This window comes from Balaenoptera musculus, chromosome 16 (assembly GCF_009873245.2).
Source record: "Balaenoptera musculus isolate JJ_BM4_2016_0621 chromosome 16, mBalMus1.pri.v3, whole genome shotgun sequence".
NCBI classification, from domain to species: Eukaryota; Metazoa; Chordata; class Mammalia; order Artiodactyla; family Balaenopteridae; genus Balaenoptera; species Balaenoptera musculus.
Window position 1 is genome coordinate 33,282,298 of NC_045800.1, and position 21,876 is coordinate 33,304,173.

Here is a 21,876-nt window from a genome sequence, read left to right on the forward strand (position 1 = left end):
GAGGTTAAGGGCACGGACTCTGAACTCAAGGTGGCCTGCAGTCACATCCCGGCCATGCCAGGTGACCCTGCGTGAATGACTTAATTTCTTCTGTAGTTAGAAGTTTCTTCTTTGTATGGTGTGGGAATAATAATAGTATCTACCTCAAAAACTGTTCTTAGAATTATATAAAAGATTTAATGCATGGAACATGCTTAGTCCAATGCTTGACACATAGTAAGTATTCAATAAAAATGAGAGCTAACATTATTCAATGCTTATTATCAGTGGTAGCCACTGTTATTGCTAAGGGCAGTCAGTAGTTGGGAGCTTATAGTGCTGGGGTAATTCGTAAGGCAGAGCTGGGAAGAGATAGGTAACAGTGGGGCTTACAGGGCAGGCAGGGGAAGAGACAGGTCAGTGATGGGGTTGATGGAGTTATGCAATCAGATACTTAGCTTGGCCAAGAGCATGGGATCAGAGCAGACCCAGAGAATTAGGATCGTGACTTCTGAATTCTGCAGCATCTTTGAGGGACACGGATTGTGGTGCTAGCAGAGGTTATTTCCCCCAAATAATCACTACTAATTGCCTGGTTTGGGTAAATATGGTTACCCAGACAATTAATTCAGTGCCATTCAGCTGGTAAGAGGAAACCCCCCAGAAAACCATATTCCCCACCGCCCATACCTGAGGCCGGCCAAGAACTCCATGACGGCGTTGTAGTTGCCCATGTTCCAGCAGCATTTGGCCACGTGCACCAAATACGAGAAGACTTCCCGCTTCTCCTCCATGGAGCCCGCCGTGAGGATCAGCCACGTCACCCAGGAGCTCACCTGCAGAATGCAGAGAGGGGCGTCCACTGAAACCATGCACTGGAAGCTGGATACATACTTTTTCATAAGAAAAATGTTTTTTTTAAAAAAAGTCAGTTTAGTATTAGGAAATGAAGGACCCAGCCAAGAGACTGAATTGAGGCTCTAGCTCCATCACTGCTTTGCAATGGAATTAACCTCTCTGTATTCTTCATCTTCATCTTTAAAATGAGGCTGAAAGGTAATTTATACAATCCCTTTTCAGCTATAAAATTCCATGAGACCATAAGAAAACAAGGCCTAAGGATAACTATGATTTAAATGTATTTGACCAAAAGAGCAAGAATAAATGCAATCAATGCACTTAGCCCATAAATGAAAGTCCATTTGTCAAATAGTAAAATGCGTAATATTAAATGAAAAAATGCAAAAAAATTTTTTTGAACTATCTTTCACAAAAGCATTATCTATTATGCTCCTCAAATGACTAAATAATAGAAGCAATATAGCACTTCATATATGTTGACTCATGTATCTCTCACAACAATCCTAAGAGTCAGGAACTATAACTGTGCTCATTTTATAGATGACGAATGAGGGACAGAGGGCCTAAGAGACTTGCTCAAGGTCCTCAACCAATAGGTGGCAAAGCCTGAATTTGAACCGAGGTGTGTGGCCCAGAGGTGTCCCTATTAACCACTCAGTAAATGCCTAATGTATATACTGTTCTCCTGCTCTAGGCTTAAATTTAGTCTAATGTGATTTGTCTTTTCTACTACACAGACTGGAGTATAGTATTTAATAATAATCTACTACTAAATTCCCCCCTTTATGGTATGCAGCCTCAAAATCCTTTGCTTAACCTCTAAGATTATTTTGCTGCTACCTGTACTTTGGTGCTTGGACACTAGTGTTCACTTACGTTACTTTCTCCATCCTGGCTAAGGTCTGGGCTGGTAAGTTCAGTTGTTAATAGATCAAAGCCTTGGTCTTGACCCCACATGGCCCATTAGTTGTACCTGGTTTAGCAACAGTATTGAAACCTGGGGAGCAACTCATTTCCCTGGCTTGAGCGGGAGTGAAGCCTGAACAGAGAAGCCTGAAGGGAAAAAAGAGTTCAAGGTCTAAGGCAACCACTTCCCTGACTCCCTCCCTCCAAATAAAATGAGAGGAATGAATGGCATTTAGTGCTGGCAGCAACCACAGAGGGCAGTCCAACCCCATTCTTCCAGATCAAGAATCCAAGGCTCATGGGAGAAATGATTTGCCAAGGTCACAATTCTTGTTGATGTCAAAGCTAGGACTCCCAGGCTGGTGCTCTTTCAGCTGATGAAGGGAGCTAGTTTTTGTAAACTTGGCTGGCACTGGTAGGTCCTTCTAAGCACTCAATAAGAGATGCACATTTGAAGACAGAGATGGAATCAAAGGAGAAGGTACCGAGAAGAGTACCAAAAAATGATTAAAAAAATTAAAAAAGCAGAACAGAAGAGATCGATGCTGAACATGTCTTTCCTCTCCCTACACAAAAACAAAAAGGGAGATAGCAACAGAGAGTTTCAGTGCTAAAACAGGGTTATAATCTGGTAGCAGCCAGGAGCACTGCAGTAACAATCGGTCTCTTCCCTTCTGAAATTTGCTGAAGCAAAATGTGATGGGCCACCTGCCACCCCTGAGCCCAGCACAAGCCCAGTGGGCTCTGAGCAGGCACCACCGATCTCTACCTGCTCTGGACTTGGCTGAACTCTCGTGAAACATCAGGAGAACAGATCTGGAATCAGACCCCTAGGACAAGCTGTAGTCCAGATCATCCTGCAAGGAATTAAGAGCCTCTTGGAAGAAGATAACCATTCGTTTGATCTCCTGGGACTGCTTTGAGCACACAGGAGCCCTTTGGGATTCCCAGAACCAGCCCCTCACCTGCAGCTGTGAGCAATCCCTGGCTCACTGTCTCCAAGCTTTGTCCCTTCACCTGGTTACCCAGCTAAAAGTCACCAGGCTGGTGAAACTCTGGCTCTCTAGACCAAGACATTATTTTGCCAGTAAAGACTGAATGTTATTAATGTTTCCAACCAATTCTTCCTTTGGTGTGATTAGTTTTGATAAGCCCTATCCTGCTCTAAGAAATCATCAGAAAACACTCAGAATCATAACATCATTGACTCTGGGCTAGAAATCCAAATCCATCTCCTTAAAATAAAAATGAAATCCTGAAAAGTTAAAATGGTTCTTCAAAGACACCCGATGCATTAGTTCTTGAGGCCTCTGGCTATATTCTTTCTATGGCTTTAGCTCCTTTCCTGTTGAAATTGATGGCAAATCAGTGTCTTTGCAAAGTCTCTGTACTTTCAGGCTATTCTGGTACCACACAGTGACTTATTAGTGCAGGGACCTGAAAGGGTTAACATATCTTCCCCTGCAGAGACCTGCTTCACAGAGCAGACACAGACCACCAAGTGGTTTGTGCCTCAGTCCTGGTCACACATCCAGATTTATTTCCTATCAGTCAAATCATTTTCCATATACTTTCCCACAATGCTAGGAAAAAAATAGTGATACCATATTTCACATGGAAACCTAATTTAAGCCAACTGTTCTGTCTCTGAGTGTGAGTCCCCAGGGCTTGGTTATTGAGATTATGTAAGCACTGTTATTACAAACACACAAACACAAACACACACACCCCAACATCTGCTTACAGACTTCAGGGACAATTCTTATTGTGGCCTAATGTATTCATAATTCCATAGGCATTAAGTAACGAGAGTGTCAGCACTAATTATAAAAAATAAATGACACGAAAAGGAAACAAGCATTCAGTGATGACTGTAAAATGTAGCCCAAAGCGTAAACATGGTCCTATTTACTAAGTGGACAAGGCGATGTGTTGCCAATCCAGAAAGAATTTCAGGACACTGAAATCACACAGAAAAACACAAAAATCGCATACATGTACAGTACTATGACTCAAACATAGGGGGCAGTCCTAGAGCAGAAAGGTGTTAAATGTGGCAGATTATTTTGCCTTATTTCAATGGTCAGCACAGCATCAAGAGAGAATCTGGCTCCCAGCCTCATTCTTTAAGCGTTCCTTCCAGAGGCTCTGTGCTTACCCTGATGACCCTGACCCCTTCCTACATGCCTACAAGTCCTCCACAATTGTTTTTTTTCCTTTCCTTCTCAGGCCTCTCTCAGTACTCCGAGGCCCAGCCAAAGTGAAGTGCTTGCTCCCTCTTCTCCCATCAAATGCCTCCTCGTATCACACGAGCTTCGTTTGGGAGGAACGTTCTTGCTCCATTCAAAATGACCTTTCCCTGGCCCACCACGTCTTGCCTGTGTCCTTTGTAAAGTCAAATCCTTATCTTGGCCCTTGAGGCCCCTGTCTGTTCTCCAGTCTCACCTCGGCTCTCCCCACACTCCTGCTTTTAGGGAGGTGAACCAGGCTTTTCCCACCCTAGGGATCTTGCACTGGTTGTTCCTTCTGTGGGAAGCCCCCCCCCCCCTTCTGCCCCATCCCTCCACCTTTGATTTAGCTAACGTTGACTCATCCTTTGGGCAGAACTGTGCTTAGACCTGCAGTCCGACACCCTGCCCACGCCCTGAGCTACAGAGGCCCATGTTGGCCCTCATCCAGCTGTGTTCCCCCCAGAGTGAGAAGCCTGTGGGGAGGAGGGAACCTGTCTGCCCACTGGCTGTGCACCCACCTCCAGATCGCTCACCCCTGTAGACCCAGGATTCCCAATCCCCTGTCCAAACAGCTCACTTCCAGGCCGGCAAGGCCCTGTTTTCTAGATCAGTCCTCTTGAGGGTAGATCATAACTCTAGGCCTGAAGGCTGGCCAAGTGGGGAGGGTGGTGTATTGATGGAGTTTACACTTGAGGCCTGAGGTGTCCACATGATACACAGGCATACGAGCCAGGATGGAAAGAGGAGGTGGGAAGGCCACAGGTGGGCCTTCCTTTGTACTTCGTGCTGACTTCCCTAAAGTCAGGGGCAGGGCTGCCTTCAGGAATCTGATGAAAGCCTTGCTGTCTTGAGGAGGCCTGCCCTGATGTCCCACCTGGGCTGGGTCCATGCGCTGTGCATTATGTGGTGCCCCAGACTCCCTGGGCAGCCTTCCCCAAAAGGCTGACTTTGGGGCTGCCGTGCTCACCAGCAGCAGAGCCCACTGTAAGTGCTTGAGGAGAGTCTACGAATGAACGCATGCGACCTCCCCAGGGAAGGCCTTTCTGGTGGCTCACCGACGCCCCACACGCAACTTCCTCCTGCTTCTCTTTCACTGAATGTCGGACCTTGAGTCCAGAGTCACGTCTGCACTTGGATTCTCACAGCTGTGTGGATTTGCATCTGGCTTAGCTTTGTTATATTTGTGTGCCTGACTCTTTCACATGGGTCTGTTCTGTCTCCCTCCCAGACCTTAAGTCCTTGAGGGCAGAGACCATCTTTCCCACATCCCAGTGTGGGGACGCTTGGTGCCCCTGACCAGCAGGCAGGCCACTCAGAGTCCCAGGAGGCCGTGGGCAGAAAGGATTCTCAGCCTTCAAATGGTCAGATATTATATTTGGGAAAAGGCCTGAACACTTCCTACTGCTGTTCCCAGGTCCAGAAAAAGGGGACAAATGACTTCCTGCCAAAAAGTTTTTTTGAACATGCTGAGCAGAAGTTTTTGTAGAAAGATGATCCTTTGTAACGGGTATCTGGTCACCCTCACTGCTAAGTCCAGCCTCAAATGGTGAAATCTAAAGAAGGCAATGAAAGTCTCTCTAGACAAAGCTCCTCTGAAGTGGGTTGTATGCAGTGCCCATCTATACCCGCCCTCCATTGAGCTTTACTAGAACAACCCTTGAACTAGACGATGTGGCATGCACACGCAGGCAATACATCGATACACGTGTGCATGCGCGTGCGCACACACACACACACACACACACACAATGCCCCTGCCCAGGCAGTACTCCTCACAACATGGAGCACCGGCATCAAAATCTCCAGAGTGGTGGTAGGGTGTTTACTCAAATGCAGATTGCAAGGCCTCATCCAGACCTAGAAACCAGACTCTCTAAGACTGCAGCCCAGGAATCTGCATTTTTAGATAACTCCCTGGTGTTGTTATATACACTTAAGTTGAGAGCTATCCCAGGGGTTCGGTGCTCCTTTCTGCGCCCCTGAGCCTCGAATCAGGAGAGCATCACTTCTGTAGTACCTGTCCAATGCTATAAGTCACCACCTCTGTGACTGTACTTGAGACTGGGGCTGTCACCTGTTGGAAGGTGGAAGGAGGAACCAGCGGGAGATAGCATAGCATAGCTGGTGGGGAGCATGGGCACCGGAGTTGAGTGGACCTGCCTTCAACTCCCAGTTCCACTGTTACCCTGTGCAGGTCCCTGAGGCAAGCAACCTACCCTCTCTGAGCCTCAATTCCCTTTTCAGTAAAAGGGGAATAATAATACTTACCTGATAAGACTGTTGTCAGGATGAACCTGGAGGTTGTATCTAAGATCTCAATGTGATGCTCAGTGTGTAGTTAAGGGCTCAATAGATGTTTACTACTGCGGCCACCTGCTGCTTCTACAACTACTATTAATATTGCTACCTGAGTTGTAGAGAAGCTGAATTCCAGGAAGCAGAGCACAGAAATTCAGAAGAGAGGAGTCTCCAAGTTCCACTTCCTAACTACAAGGAAGGAAGCAGCCCAAGGCTGAACCAGGAAGAATCTGTGGTTGCCTTGAGGAGGGTTTGTGCCCCAAGCACAAGCCTGTCCTAAAAGGATAACTCATATTTCCTCTTCTCTGAAGGCTTCCCTGACTCCTCATTAGGAATAAATTATCCATTGTTTTCTATTTAAATTGCTCAATCCCATATACATATGTAGATATTTATATACACGTATGCATAGGAGTATTGCTAGTACCTTGTCCTAAAGCAACCTCTCCCAAGTGTGAGCTCCTTGAAGCAGAGGCCGGGACTTAATGTCAGGGTCTTGTACTAAGGATGCAGTGACCACCAAGCTACACATGCTCAGGCATCCTCCTTGACGTGAAGTGAGTGCAGAAGAGTCTCTCGAACTCCTGGTCCTGCTTGGCATGGTTCCACCATGACTGTGTTTAGGAGAGGCTCAGACAGAAACAAGGAGGCACCTGAAGGTGGTTTCTGAAGAAGCCCTAAACACATCTTGGATTATACCCTCCAATTGCATCACAGTTGTCTATAGAACAAACTCTAAACCTCTCTTTTTGGCCTTCAAGCACGGTACCATCTGATCTAAATTTACACCTCCAGCATTAATTTTCACTGTTGCCCGCCACTCATCTGTCTGACATTCCAATCCTACTACATTTTGTACCATTTCTTATTCTCTGCCTGTTCTTTTTTAATTAAAAAAAAAAAAAGGGTCTACTTAAATAGACTCTGTCTTCTTTGCAGATATTACATTTCAAAAAAAAAAAACTCTTAAGTACTTAACATGTATTCATTTAATCCTACAACAACCTCATGAAATGTATGTCATTATCATCCCATTTAATAGATGAAATGGAAACAGAGAGGTTTAGTCACTTGCCCAGTGTCACACAGCTAGTAAGTTGTGGAGGGAGGAATCCCAACCTAGGCAGCCCAGGCCCAGAGCCCAGGCTCATAATATTGTCTCTGCAGGCACAAGTTAGTTCTTGAATGCTGGTATTTCTTGGGGCTCTGTCCTTGACCCTTCTTGGATCTCTTCTTATGCTACACCCTCTTCTTAGATGATTTCTTTCACTTATGTGGTTTTACCCACCTCTCTGCTGCTGTCTCCGAATATCTATCTCTTGTCCTGTATATCCAAAAATTAACTGGACCTTTCCACCTGGAGAGCCCAAGGCCACCTCAAGCACACCCTGATTCCAGTCCTTGACTCCTCCTTCACCTTCCATTCCCACATCCAACTGACTGCCAAACAGCCCAGATGTCACCTCCTCCAGGAAGCCTTTCTTGAATCCTCATATGGTTAATCAAAATTACTTTATCACTGCACTGTGACCACTTTCCCCCTGGCCTCTGTCCCTGGAATTTGAGCTCCTTGAAGGCAGGCACTGTTTTACTCATTTATTTCCCAGCACAGGGTCCAGCATGAGTGGTGGGTCATCAGTAACTTCTTACTTTGAGTCACACACAAAGCACAGCAGCCAACTCCCTGCCAGTGCTGCCCTTCTCAGAAGAGTCCAAGGGCCTGAGTGCCCAGGGCATTTGGAGGCTGCAACCCCATCCTATAATCACCTGTCTGCTTGTTCTTCACCCAGGAGGCTCAGAGGCTTGTGCTGGGAAAGGATACTCTGGGAGCCATGGCATAGAAGGCCTGTGGGCAATTGGGCCCATGACAGGAAGACTCCATTTTCCCTGAGAGAACTGAGCATCAGAGAGTTAGGGTAGTGATGGCTTTCTCGTCTGCTCTGGAATGAGCTGGGACCATTCTGAGGTGCCCTGAGTGATGTTCAGGAAATGGCCTCCCTGGTTACTTAAGTCCCCCGATGGGGAACTCACTGACTGCAGGCCACACTGTTTGGAAAAGGGAGAGAGAGAAGGTTGTCTTCCAAGGCCACCGAGCAGGTCTGGAGGTTCTGAGACCTGCTGTGAATCACTCTGGGTCCCAGGGCAGGTGGACACCTGTCACAGGAAAGGAAAACTGAGCCCAACAAGTCACTATTTCACTTGTAGGGCCCAATGGCAAATGTTTGCCGATCGCAATGTGGATGGTGAGCAGGTAACAGGAGACCAACAGTTAAACCGATAGCAATGATCAAACAGGAAGGAGAGAAGGGAGGGGAATAAAATCGTTTGCATGTGTTGGTCTATGTTCCCCTGAAGACAAGTCTGTGTGAAGAAACAAAGGATATTGGCATCCCACCAAGATCAATGACATCCTGCTCTGTTGGACTCTGGTAGATACAATGGATCACTAAGAAGAAGATAATTAAATCTGCCGTCTGTGCAGTACGTGTGTGTAGGGGTGAGCTTCTGTGAATGAAACTTGTTAGGGAATAAATCTGATGAAAGCCAGAATTCTGTCTCTTTAGCTTCCCTGTTTCAATGGGAGGTGGGGGAGAGAAGGGAGAACACTGGATTTGGAGCCAAAGAAATGCAGGTTCACCTCTTGGCACTGCTTTTCACTATTTCTGTGACCTTGAGCAATCATAGATAGGTTCTAAAGGGGCAGCTGCCCTGAGAAACCAGGGCCCTTTGTCCAGGAAACATCAGGTACATTGGACAGCAGTTACATTTGATTCAGAGTGGAATTAAACAACGGCATGGGACACTGGCCAGTTCAACATCTTTCCTACTTCGTGAGAAGGAGGTCACCTTTTCTAGGGAAAGAATAGATCCCAATTCCAAATAAAACCCAACAGAGCTGTACATGTAAGGCAAAAATTCTAGGATGTCCAGCAGAAAATAAAAGCACTCGGTGTGCCTCCCCAACCACCTAATCTATAAAAATAAACAATGACTGTCCTTTGATGAGGTCATGTAACTGGTTGAATGGTAACTACCCTGGTGGCGCAAAGCAACGATCTTGAGCCTGACAGCTGAGTGTGCAGAAATTCACTTCGGGAGGCAAACGACTGCCCAGGGGCCTGGCTCCAGCACTCCCACACTGTACCTGACACTTCATTTGTCCTGTTTGCTGACTGGCATGCTTCTTCATGTGTGCCTGTCCGTCTGCAGCTTTAGATTTCGAAGTCTTGGCAGGCAGACCCTTGCGCCAGTTTTGAGTTGTTCCCATGTTATTCTGCATACAGTAGGTGCTCAGTAAATATTCCAGCAGCTGTAGTTTTCTCTTTCTGCTCCAAAGACCCAGATAGAGACAGGTCAGCCAGATTTTGTGGTAATGTGCCCCAAACTGTGTTCTGGGGACATGTTCTTACCAGATGCTAAGTATTTTGTGAAGAAAGTATCTGGGGCCATACAGGTTTGGGGGATGCTGGGATAAATTAAGATTTCTTCACTGGCAGGATTTCTTAGAGCTTTAAATATGCTAATGTGCATGGTAAATCTCCAAGAAGGGGCTAATATTCAGAGTTTCCCAAATTCTTTATACCATATGATATTTTTTCAAAGGAACACTAGCATCTAGAAAACTCCTGGATTATTGGCACCAGTCTCTCTGAGCTCCTACAGCCTGGAGCCGACACAGCCAGAGGCTCGTTTCCACTGGTAATTCTGGGGACCTCGGCTTGCATCTGCTCAACCTGAGAACACATCCCGCCATCTCTAGAAACTGCACGGTGTGAGCGGACTTCGGGAGGTAGAAATAGCCAGAAATGGCAGCATATGGTTTTGTAACAGGTGTCATAAATTCAGAATCAATATATTATTGTAGGAATTCTAAAACCAAGACACAAAGAAGATTTTCCTTATAATCCAAAATGAGGAGATTAAGGCAATTAAGGCCTGTCAGCAACACCTACCTTACAGAATTGCAGGGTTAAAGGAAGTAAGGTGAAAGTGCTTATACTTAGAAGCACAGTAGAAAGGTTAGCCAATGTTATTAATATTAATGGACATGTATTCAATGATTTCCAGATATGGCATTTGGTTTTGTGAGGCACCTGCATTTAATGTGGTATTTCTTTGAATTTAGACATTACAATATTTAATTAATGTCTTATTGTCTCCCTCACCCCTCACTGGCCTCTGCTCTATTAGACTTGCACATAGAATATGCCTATATTACCCCCAGCCCCACTCTTTTTTTTTTTAAGATTTATTATTATTTTTTTTAATAAATTTATTTATTTTGTTTTTTTTGTTTTTTGGCTGTGTTGGGTCTTCATTGCTGTGCGTGGGCTTTCTCTAGTTGCAGTGAGCAGGGGCTACTCTTTGTTGTGGTGCGCGGGCTTCTCATTGTCGTGGCTTCTCTTGTGGTGGAGCACGGGCTCTAGGCACGCGGGCTAATTAGTTGTGGCACACGGGCTTAGTTGCTCCGCGTCATGTGGGATCTTCCCGGACCAGAGATGGAACCCACGTCCCCTGCACTGGCAGGTGGATTCTTAACCACTGTGCCACCAGGGAAGCCCACCAGCCCCACTCTTTAAATTCAATATTTTTATATCTTTCTTGTGGCAGGAAAGAAACTAATAAAGGAGGATGCTATTTATGTCCACAGATAAATTAACAGATATTAATAAGAGCGTAAAAGCAAGTTTTACTATGAGTTGATGAGAGTTCAGTGTATAATGTAAAAATAAGAACATCTTAAAACTAGACATTTTCATATAAGATTGACTAAAAGATTTCTTTCTCTTTTCTCCTAATTTTCTAAGATACGGTCAAAAACTCATGTTTTAGTCAAATATTTTTCTGAAACAAAATCGGTAAGCATAAATTTTTTCCTTTTAACTTTAAATGAATAGACTATAGCCTTCTATCAAATATATTCAACACCTGCAGCTTATAAACTCAGGCCCAGATTTCCTAAAAATGCTGGACATGTTTTAGTATTTTACTGATAAAACCCAGATGTCTTGTCTTACATGCCTTAGAAGAAAAGAAATATATAACCTTACAAAGAACACTCACCATTTTACATCTGATTAAACTCTATGCCAAACAAGGACTGGAAAGAGTATGATGTTTGTACAAACAATCTTTTCAAAAGTATTTTTCAAATCCACTTAAATGTCCTGGAAAACTCCTGAAATGTGAACCAGCAATATTTATGTACATTCCATCCCTGCATTGGAATATTAGTTTGGGGTCATTTCTCCGTGCTTGGAGTAGGAGTCGTGGTGATGATTAGCTTGATTCTTCAATCTGTGTTTCCAGGCCCATGTGGTATGAACCCCACTTTGGTCACATACATATGACAGTACCATTTCGAGCCCAGTAGCTTGGTATCAGAACCACCTGTGAGAGTTTGCCATTTAGCGTCTAATTCTGTAGATCTGGGGAGGGGGAGGGTAGGAATCTGTCCTATTAAAAAGTTTCCCTAAGTGATTCTGATTAAGCCTAGGAACCGCTGATCTAGGGTCTCGGCCATTCCCAAACTTAAGTGTGTACAGGACTCTTCAGGGATTTTGTTAAAATGTAGGTTCTGATTCAGTAGGTCTGGGCTTGAGGTTGGGGTTACGTGTAGAGATTCTGCATTTCGCTCTCAGGTCTCTTCAGTCTTTTTCAGTCAGGAATGGTTCCTCCATATTTCCCTGCCTTTCATGTCCTCTGCAGTTTCAAAGATTGCAGCCTTACACTCTGTAGGATGGCCCTTAACCTAGGTCTGTGGGATATTTCCTCATGACCAGACTTTGGTTACGCTGTTCTGGCAGGAATGCCCCGGAATGAAGCTGGCTTTGGCTCAGTGCATCACAACAAAGGGCACAGGACGTCAACACTTGGCACCACTTGGGCATATCAATCTTGATCATGTGCCCAGATTTCTCTACCATAAAGTCACCATTTGCCCCCTGATAACTGATTAGTGCTTTGTGGGGAGGTCGTTCAGTGACTGCACTGAAACCCTGCTCCTCATCAACCCTCTGTCCATCCGCCTTCCATGAATGACTACCACTTGGATCAGCCACCTACCCCTATGAGAGCTGCCAACTGATGATTTATAGTTCCACCCTTACTTCTATATTGATTAGCTGCTTTCCTTGGTAAGAATGAGCTCTCCTTGGGCTTCCCTGGTGGTGCAGTGGTTGAGAATCTGCCTGCCCATGCAGGGGACACGGGTTCGAGCCCTGGTCTGGGAAGATCCCACATGCTGCGGAGCGACTAGGCCCGTGAGCCACAACTACTCAGCCTGCGCGTCTGGAGCCTCTGCTCCACAACAAGAGAGGCGGCGACAGTGAGAGGCCCGCGCACCGCGATGAAGAGTGGCCCCCGCTCGCCGCAACTAGAGAAAGCCCACGCACAGAAACGAAGACCCAACACAGCCAAAAATAAATTAATTAATTAATTAAAAAAAAAATGGGGTAGGTTTAAAAAAAAAAAAAAAGAATGAGCTCTCCCTTCTCCCCCATTTATTTACTTATTTATTTATTCATTTACTCACTTAAATCAGCAAAGACTCACGGATTGCAAATTTTCCCCACTATATTGGAATCCATGACTATCATAATGAAGCTCAAATTGTTGCAGAAGCTCAAATCCTGAGTCTTTCTGACATGTCTCCATCATCATTCGAGCTTTTCCTTACTTTCTAGCATAACAAGATGTTTCAGACTTCTCTTAAATTTTTCCTGCCCCAGCCATGGAATCAGTCTTTTCTCCAAGAAGCCCTTGGTTTCCTTTTAGTGGAGGATGGTATTTAAAATACAGTATCTGTGTGCTCAGTGTGTTCATGCTACTGGAATGTCATTGTTTCTAGGTCCCCTAGGCATACAGAGCTAGAAAACACACACATAACCCCCCCACACACCCCACAACTATTCCCATATTTATCTCTTTACATATGTTTAAAAACATAAGTTCATAATGAAATCTACATTTCCATTTTAATACCTCAAGGTTCTTTCTTCTTTCTAGGTTTGTATCTTTTCCAACAGTAATGAACCTGGCTTTCATATATTTTTCCTTCATATAGTTAGTACTTATTTATATAATCAGTTGAGTTATTTGCTCAAAGTAACTGGTATTGCAGCCATCCAGGCCTTCTCTTCCATCCACCACCTACATACCCCCGTCACCACCCTACATTGTCTGACATGCCATTGATGTACCTCTGCGTGGCTCCCACACCCCTCACTTCAATGAGGCACGCCTGCTCCTGACTCCTCCATGCTGGGCAAGAAAGGGAAGGCTATTCATCCTTTGCAAATGGACCAGTAGTGTCTTGTGTTTAAGTTACAATGATTAGTAACTTCATAATTGTGAAAGTAAATTTGACCTTTTTTGTTAAAACATTCACTAATAAAAAAGTAAACATTAAGATAATTTAAACATTGTGTGTGTGTGTGTGTGTGTGTGTGTGTGCGCGCACGCATGGCAGCTGAACTTTAAAGCTGTAAAGAACTTTAGAGGTCACTTAGTCAAATGGTTTCAAATTTGGGGGCCCCAGGATTTTATGGGGATGCCTAGGATATGACATTGAATAAGCAGAGCTGCTCTGATGAAGAGAGGCTGGATGAGGAGTCGGGTAGAGTCTCTTCAAGGAATATTCCTTGGGGCTCCTGAGGACATCATTTCAACACCACCAGCCTTATCCACCCCTCAAACTCCAAACAAGGAGAAGGCAGTCTTTACTGACCACTTTGCTATTTGCTAACAGCTTAGCCACATAGATTTGTCCATTGTCCACTGCTGATACATGGCCAGGAACGACCTATGGGCCCAAGCTGTGTATCTCACCAGATTTTGGGATTCTGACATTCCTTTTGAATCCTTATGAAGGGTTATCAGAAGATCACATTGCATAGGATTTGCCCATTGATGGCATAAATTCCAGCTCTTCACAGGAGAAACAGGATGGCCTAGATCCCTAGCTCTTTTTTTTTTTTTTTAATAAATTTATTTATTTATTTTTGGCTGTGTTGGGTCTTTGTTGTTGCACGCAGGTTTTCTCTAGTTTCGGAGAGCGGGGACTACTCTTTGTTGCGGTGTGAGGGCTTCTCATTGCGTTGGCTTCTCTTGTGGAGCACAGGCTCTAGGCGCGCAGGCTTCAGTAGTTGTGGCACATGGGCTCAGTAGTTGTGGCACGTGGGCTCAGTAGTTGTGGCTCACAGACTCTAGAGTGCAGGCTCAGTAGTTGTGGCACACGGGCTTAGTTGCTCCACGGCATGTGGGATCTTCCCGGACCAGGGCTTGAACCCGTTTCCCTTCCGTTGGCAGGCGGATTATTAACCACTGCTCCACCAGGGAAGTCCCCCTAGCTCTTAACTCATCCCCAAATTATTTCAATGTGGCATTTAGGTGAATAGGATATACCCATCCCTACTCCCCACAACTGCAAATAGAAAGAGACATATCTACATTATGACAAAAAAAAAAAGTCTTTCAATGGTAGAAAGGTAAAGAGTACTCAATAAAATAATATCAAGCATTGAAAATGAATCAACCATAGCCACACATATCGACATGGATGAATTTCAAATACAAGGCTGAGTGAAAGAACAAGTCAGGAAAGAACACACACAATCTGGTCAAAACCTTCCAATGATTTCCCATATCATTCTGGGTAAAATGAAATGGTCTACCATTAAATCGAAAAGCTCTATACCATCAGGCCGCTTGACCTCACCTTCTACTAGTCCCCTCCCTCCTCCACAGCCACACTGACCTCCTTACTGTTCCTTGAATGTGCCAGGCATGGGACCCCCCACACACACCCATCTCCACAGGGCATTTGTACTTCCTGTTCCTTCTGCATGGACAGCTCTTCCTTCAGATGTCCAGAGAGCTCACTTCCTCCACCCTTTCCTGTCTTTACTCAAATACTAGACTCTCTGTGAGGTCTTCCCTCACCACCCTACTTCAGGTTATAAGAGCCACTCCTCCCCAACGCTCCCCACCCCCTCCCCTGCTTTATTTTCTCTCTAGCACTTATCAAGTCATATGCTTTACTTATCATCTGTCTCCACCTAACTAGAATGTAATTCCTATCAGTAGAGGTTCTTGTCTGTTTTTTTTTTTTTTTACCGCAGGATCTCCAGAGCCTAGAACAGTGCCCAGCATGTCGTAGGCATTCAAGCAATATTTCTGGATGAATGATTGAATGAACAAATGAATGATATTCCAAGCATGGCCTCAAGAAGCCAACAAAAGTGCTAGCTGTCTGATGACAGGAGGAAGAGCTCATTTCCAACTCTGCTGGATCTGAAGAGTTGCTTTTGGCAGCCTGCCTTCGACATATAATTCTAGTTGACAGATGAACCCCTTTAGTGATCCATTTAGGAAGCTGGGGGGTTGAGAGGAGGGCATGTTGGAGGTGTTCACCCCGGAAAGGGTGTTAGGATGCTGCCTCACTCACAACAAAGTGTTTTTTTTTTTTTTTTTTAAATTTATTTATTTATTTATGGCTGTGTTGGGTCTTCGTTTCTGTGCGAGGGCTTTCTCCAGTTGCGGCAAGCGGGGGCCACTCTTCATCGCGGTGCGCGGGCCTCTCACTATCGCGGCCTCTCTTGTTGCGGAGCACGGGCTCCAGACGCGCAGGCTCAGTAGTTGTGGCGCACGGGCTTAGTTGCTCCGCGGCATGTGGGATCTTCCCAGACCAGGGCTCGAACCCGTGTCCCCTGCATTAGCAGGCAGATTCTCAACCACTGTGCCACCAGGGAAGCCCCCAAAGTGTGTTTTTAAAAAGCTGAAGTACATTTGTTTCCCAGTCAAGGTGGCCAACTGGCAACTTTGCCCTCAGACTCTTGCTGGCCAGTCCTCTCCTCTGTGTTCTATGTATTTAGTCATTCAACAAATATTTGTGGAGCAATGTCTAACTGACAGGACTGCGCTAGGGCCTCATGTGCATAACTTTCTTCTTTTTGTTAAACAGACTTTTTCAAATTTATTTGCATGCAACTGTATTTCATTTTCATTCTCTCTTCCTCCCTCCCCCCTCCTTTCTCTCCTTCTCTCTCTCCCCCACTCACGGGATCCCTAGTTTCAACTTTATTATCTTAAGCAATACGTGTTTGTTATAAAAAGAAAATCCAACAATATAGCCTTCTGTACAGTAGAAAATGAAATTCCCTCCCTCTTTCCCTCGCTATGGGTCACCCTAATAATAACATTTATCGGCCCTCTCTGCAAGTAGACAGGTGAGAGTCCTTGCGGAATAGAAAGGTGGTGAAAGGGGAGAGAAGTTTCACAAACTTGACTTTTATATGTAAAGGGCCTTGCCAGGAATCTCAATTTTCAATTGTCTGTAGCATGTCACGCTTGTCAAAAGCTTGGCTGAGGTAACTGGTATTTGAGAAAGACATCCTAAGGGTCATACCAGGCATTCATTCCTGAGATTTTCTAAGCTTTATCCCTGGGCCAGGCGAGACTCTAGTGAGCAACACACCTGGAGTAGATTATCTTAGCTCTCTACATGCATATCTTTAGAGAGCTATGCTTTTAAATTATGTCCTTTTATTGAGGGTCAGTATAAAATATGGCCAGACAGAGACTGTTTCTGCAAATGCTTTTGTTCTCAAAACAGCTCTTGGAGACTATCCACCTTCTATAGGACACATAGAAGAAATTACTCCCAGAGCTTAGCTTGGATTTTTGGATGAGCTGGTATGCTTCTGCTTCTTCGCCCTCCTCCTCTCATTCCTCTTCTTTCCCCTCTTCTCTAAACTTTCTTTTTTCAGATAACGAGAATAATACTGTATCATCATCTCTCTCTCTCTCTCTGTCTCTCTCTTTTTGCCTAGGCTGCCAGGAAGCTCAGACCAACTTTTGAATCAATGGTATCAGTTTCCTTTTGCCCAAGCGTTCTTTCTTGTATTGTTCTACCCTTTCTTACATGATTCTAGCCTTTTTACTCCATCATTTCTAAAAGCTTCCTGAGATTTTATTTCTTTTTTTGCAAGAAGGAGGAGACATAAATAATCCATTAATAAAGAGTCCAATATTGACATTTTACAATTTACACGTAAGGAAAATAAGGCTCAGAGAGGTTGCCTTTGCTAAAAGCCACAAAAAGCTAATTAATGGAAGCTTTCAGACTAAAACCTGAGGGTTCCCACTCTCTCACTACCCTATATATTATTTCAAATTAAAGACTAGAATTTCTTCTGCCTTCAGATATTGTGAATATTCACTCTGCTTGATTTCCTTTGTGTTCCGCTTTTGGGGAAAGAAGTCAAGGCTGTGGTCTGTACGATCTCCCCACGCATCACCAGCAATGCACAAGGCTGACTGGATCTGGGAGGGAGGGGGATAACTTCTCACATCATTTCTGCGTAAGCAACCTACCAAATTCACTTGGGACCTCAGGCATAATAATGGGGATATGGACAAAATATATTGAGGAAACAAGGTATTTCTGAGTATGATATTTTTGTTGTGGACTGTGGGGTCACCAAAAAGAAGGACACCATGAGTTTAAAGCAAGCTGAAGGGCTCCACATTTTGACGTTTGAAATATGGTAATTTATACTCCCAAAGCAAGTGTGATTGATTGGATTTAAAATAATTATTTCCCCCTAAAACATTAATGTGAAGAAAAAATTCTTATTTGTACTTTTAGGTTTCCTTGTATGGAAAAATAGGGTGAGTGTAAAGATGGGTCTAGAGTGCTGAGTTGGACAAATACTCAGGGCAGACTGACAGGTGTCCCTAAGAGCGGTGGAGGATGGGGTCACAGTTAGGGGGAGCAGAGAGCACGGCAGAGCCCAGAACTGACTGGAGTGCCACTACGTATATGGGCTTTGGAGGCACACAGACTGTCTGGAATCCCAGCTCTCCCAGGTACCAGCTGTGTGAACTCCGACACATTTTCTAAGTTCTTTGAGCTTTGGTGTGCCCATCTATAAAATGGAAACAAGAATAGTTATACCCCAGGACTGTGCAGAGGATTTAATAAGGCCACATGGATAAAGCCCACAGTGTAGACTTGTTTAAGTGCTCAGCTAATCATGGCTATCACCATTCCTGAGTCAGGTTAGAGCAACCATGGTAGCCAGTCAGTAACTAGGTTACTTAAAGAACTAGGCCGGGCTTCCCTGGTGGTGCAGTGGTTGAGAATCTGCCTGCCAATGCAGCGGACACGGGTTCGAGCCCTGGTCTGGGAAGATCCCACATGCTGCGGAGCAACTAAGCCCGTGAGCCACGACTACTGAGCCTGCACGTCTGGAGCCTGTGCTCCGCAACAAGAGAGGCCGCGACAGTGAGAGGCCCGCGCACCACGATGAAGAGTGGCCCCGCTCGCCGCAACTAGAGAAAGCCCTCGCACAGAAACGACGACCCAACACAGCCAAAAATATAAATAAATAAATTAAAAAAAAAAAAAAAAAAGAACTAGGCCAAAATCATAAAGAAAAACCATCAGTACATGGAAGAGGTGCTGGGTACACTTAACTGAAGACAGACTTTACTCTCTGGGGTAGACATAGCTGCAGAGAAGACAGTTTTCAGACTGAAATTGTAATGAGCCAGACTTATGTTAGGATAAATCAAACCAGTGAATAAACTGTGTACCTGGGTAATTGCCTAACTCTGCTGGACTTACATATCTTGCAGCCAAAGAGCCAAGGTTTCCTCACATTGTCATCAAGTCATAAATGGCCAGCCGAGCACAGAATGGGCCAAGGTGCCCCTGGAGAGTAATTAACAGGTAAAGACTACAGTCCTAAGCCCAAGGAGAAAAGACCCTCACAAAGTGAGTGACTGGCAGCCCTGAGTCGTGGGGGGTGAGGCTGGGGGGCATCAGCTTCTATGGGGGGGGGGTTGTGAAGTTCTTGGCTCAGTTTCCTCACAGACAGTGAATTGGATCTGAATGTGAAACATCTTGCCAGAAACTTTGTTACAGGAAGCTCCCTAGAAAGCAATGGAAGATTAAACTGTTACATCTCCTTTAAAGGCATCACTATTATCTCAGGGAGGGGGGGAGGGTACTGTGGCCGGGAATAAATTAAGTTGATAAAAGGAATATGGAAATTTCCCCTTGGTATAAATCATCTTGATTGACCTAGATGGTCCAGATGTTTGGATATGGACATATATTCTACATGCCATGGTCACATTATAAAATATTGGGTTCTACACCATTTGTAAATTGATCTTATCTGTACACTTGCTCTTATTTGTTAATTTGAAAAGCAAAACTAAATAACATTTTAGAAAACAAGCGAAAACCAAGCTGGATTTTTTTTTTAACTTGGCAGAAAAAGTGGCCTTTGATTTTTGTGCCTGATATTCTGAATAATTATCTTCTGGGCTTTAATTTTTTTTTTTTTTTTTACCAAATACTTCTCCATATTTAAGTTTTAGAAAGAAAATGCCCCCAAAATATCTATAGTCATCCTTTTCTTTGGGTATGTAAGTGAGCAACAAAAACAAAACAAAAAATAAATGTTTCATTTGCAGCTTACATAATGCATGTCATATAACCTTAAAAAAATTATCTTGTTTAAAATCTCATCAAGATTAAACTAAAATTCTTCAGAGAATATTTTTCAGTGGGACAAAGTGTTCTATACATACATCTACCAATGAAATTTTAGATCTATTCTTATTTTGTGAGAAGAAAAGTTTTTTAACAGTAAACTTTTAATTTTAGGCTTACCAAAAAATAGCAAGAATACTACAGAGAATTCCCATACACCCAGCACCCAATTTCCCCTTTTATTAATGTCTTAGGTTAGTATGTACATTTGTCACAATTAATAAAGCAGTATTGATATATTATTATTAATTAAATTCCATAATTTATTCATTTTTTTCCCTCAGTTTTTACCTAGTGTCCTTATTCTATAAAGTTGCTCATTTTCCCTCCCTTTCCACACTGTCCTCTTTGGAAGTAAGTCACTATGCGCAGCTCACTCTTAAGGAGCAGGGAGTCATGCTCCACCTCTTAGAGGGCAGTTTCTAGAATGAATTATCTGAAATTCTTTTGCATAGGAGACAGGCCTATTTTTCCCATTTATTTACTCCATCATTTACCTATATCTGTACAGATCCAAGAATATTTATCTTATACTTTGGGTTAGGTTGAGAGCTCAGGTACTCTGTGATATTGCTGCCTTGGCAGCCATTCTCTGTGGCCAAGCATTAAACTGACACTATCCCCTCCCTCCAGCAATGCCCTGGGTAACAGCCTGCAGAATCACAAGTAAATATAGGTTTCGGATATGACTCCCTCAAAGACTCTTGTGATAAGCACTCTCTCCCAATTCTCTGCTCAAGGCCTTGTGCACCTTAGATAAGACCCCCCTGGAGCTTACCAAAACCCTGCTCTTTTTGTTTCGAATCGACCAATCTGGCTTTGGCCCAGGAACCCCAAAGCACTCCACTCATGGATCCTAATAAAGGCACATGGCCCAGGTCCTGCCTCTCTCACTACCTGCACCTACCTTGACTTCTCAATGTGGCCCCTCTAGGTGTGCTGGGTACCTCTTCCAGGACCTTTCCCTAGCAGTCTTTTGTCCAACCAGTGGCTCACCATCTGACACTGGGGGTTTCACTTAACTAATGCTCATTTTAAAAAGTCATGATGGGCTGTACTCTAATACAGGTTTCCCCTGCTATCTGAAAGTAGTATGTTCCTGTGAAACCTTTTGTAAACCAAAATGGCATAAAGAGAAGAAGTGATTACCTTAGGACGCATCTTGCTAACACAAAGTAAATTGATATAAAGCACAGATGCTCACAGATACAGTTCAGAGCTATGGCACTGAGATGTTTAGTGTAGTTCTCAGGGAAGGAGCTTGGTGTTGCCACTCTCACTGCTGGTCGTGGTGCACGCTGCCTCTATAACTGCTCGTTGCAAAACAAATGCTCAATGCCATTTTTGCTTTTTGCCTTTTTTCATAAAAATGAAAATCCTTTTTGGATTTCTCTTGGTTAGCAAAAACAGGTACCAGTATAGATCCTTCGTAAAATTGAAATGCAGTAAAGTGAAATTTTGGAAAGTCAGAGGTACTTGTAGTACTTTACTTTGTTGCTCAAATTGCTCCAGCTTTGCCCACTCTTTCATCTGGCTCTTTCAGTTGACTCCTGTGCCTCTTTAACATACCCATCACTGTGGATTTTTGGCCTCTTACTTATATTCCAGCAGTACTAGCTACTCCAGGTTCATCTTGGATATTTCTGGCCCTAGTCCTAGAATCAGCCATTTCTCCAAGGAGCCCTGGTTCCTTTTATTGGAGAATGGAATTAGAAACCAAGATCTGGGGAGAAGGTGTGCTCATTGCTACTGGGGTATCAGCTGCTTCTAGGCCCTCAGATGCCAGAGCAAGGAAATATATGTGTGTATACTGACCTGTGAATTCATACATATCTATAAATATTTCTACATGTAACCATTTGTCTATTATGCTAATCATTATTTCATACTGATGTCAATGAGAAAACATTTGCTAGTTTGTTTCTCACACCTTTCTGTTTCTACAGTGGAAAAAAGTAAACTTCAAACTTGAAAAGAGTAAGTTAAAATTATTACTTTTATTTTCGGTTTTCCTACCCACCCCTCCCACCCTAC

The 21,876-nt window shown here is 44.1% G+C and overlaps 1 protein-coding gene across 1 annotated transcript in view; it reads right to left on the reverse strand.

Annotated features, from left to right (window-relative positions):
* PLCE1 (phospholipase C epsilon 1) overlaps positions 1 to 21,876 on the reverse strand; it is a 163,378-nt gene that overhangs the window by 85,075 nt on the left and 56,427 nt on the right. The window contains 1 exon segment of the mRNA XM_036828066.1: positions 670 to 815. Coding sequence (XP_036683961.1) covers positions 670 to 815 — 146 coding nt within the window.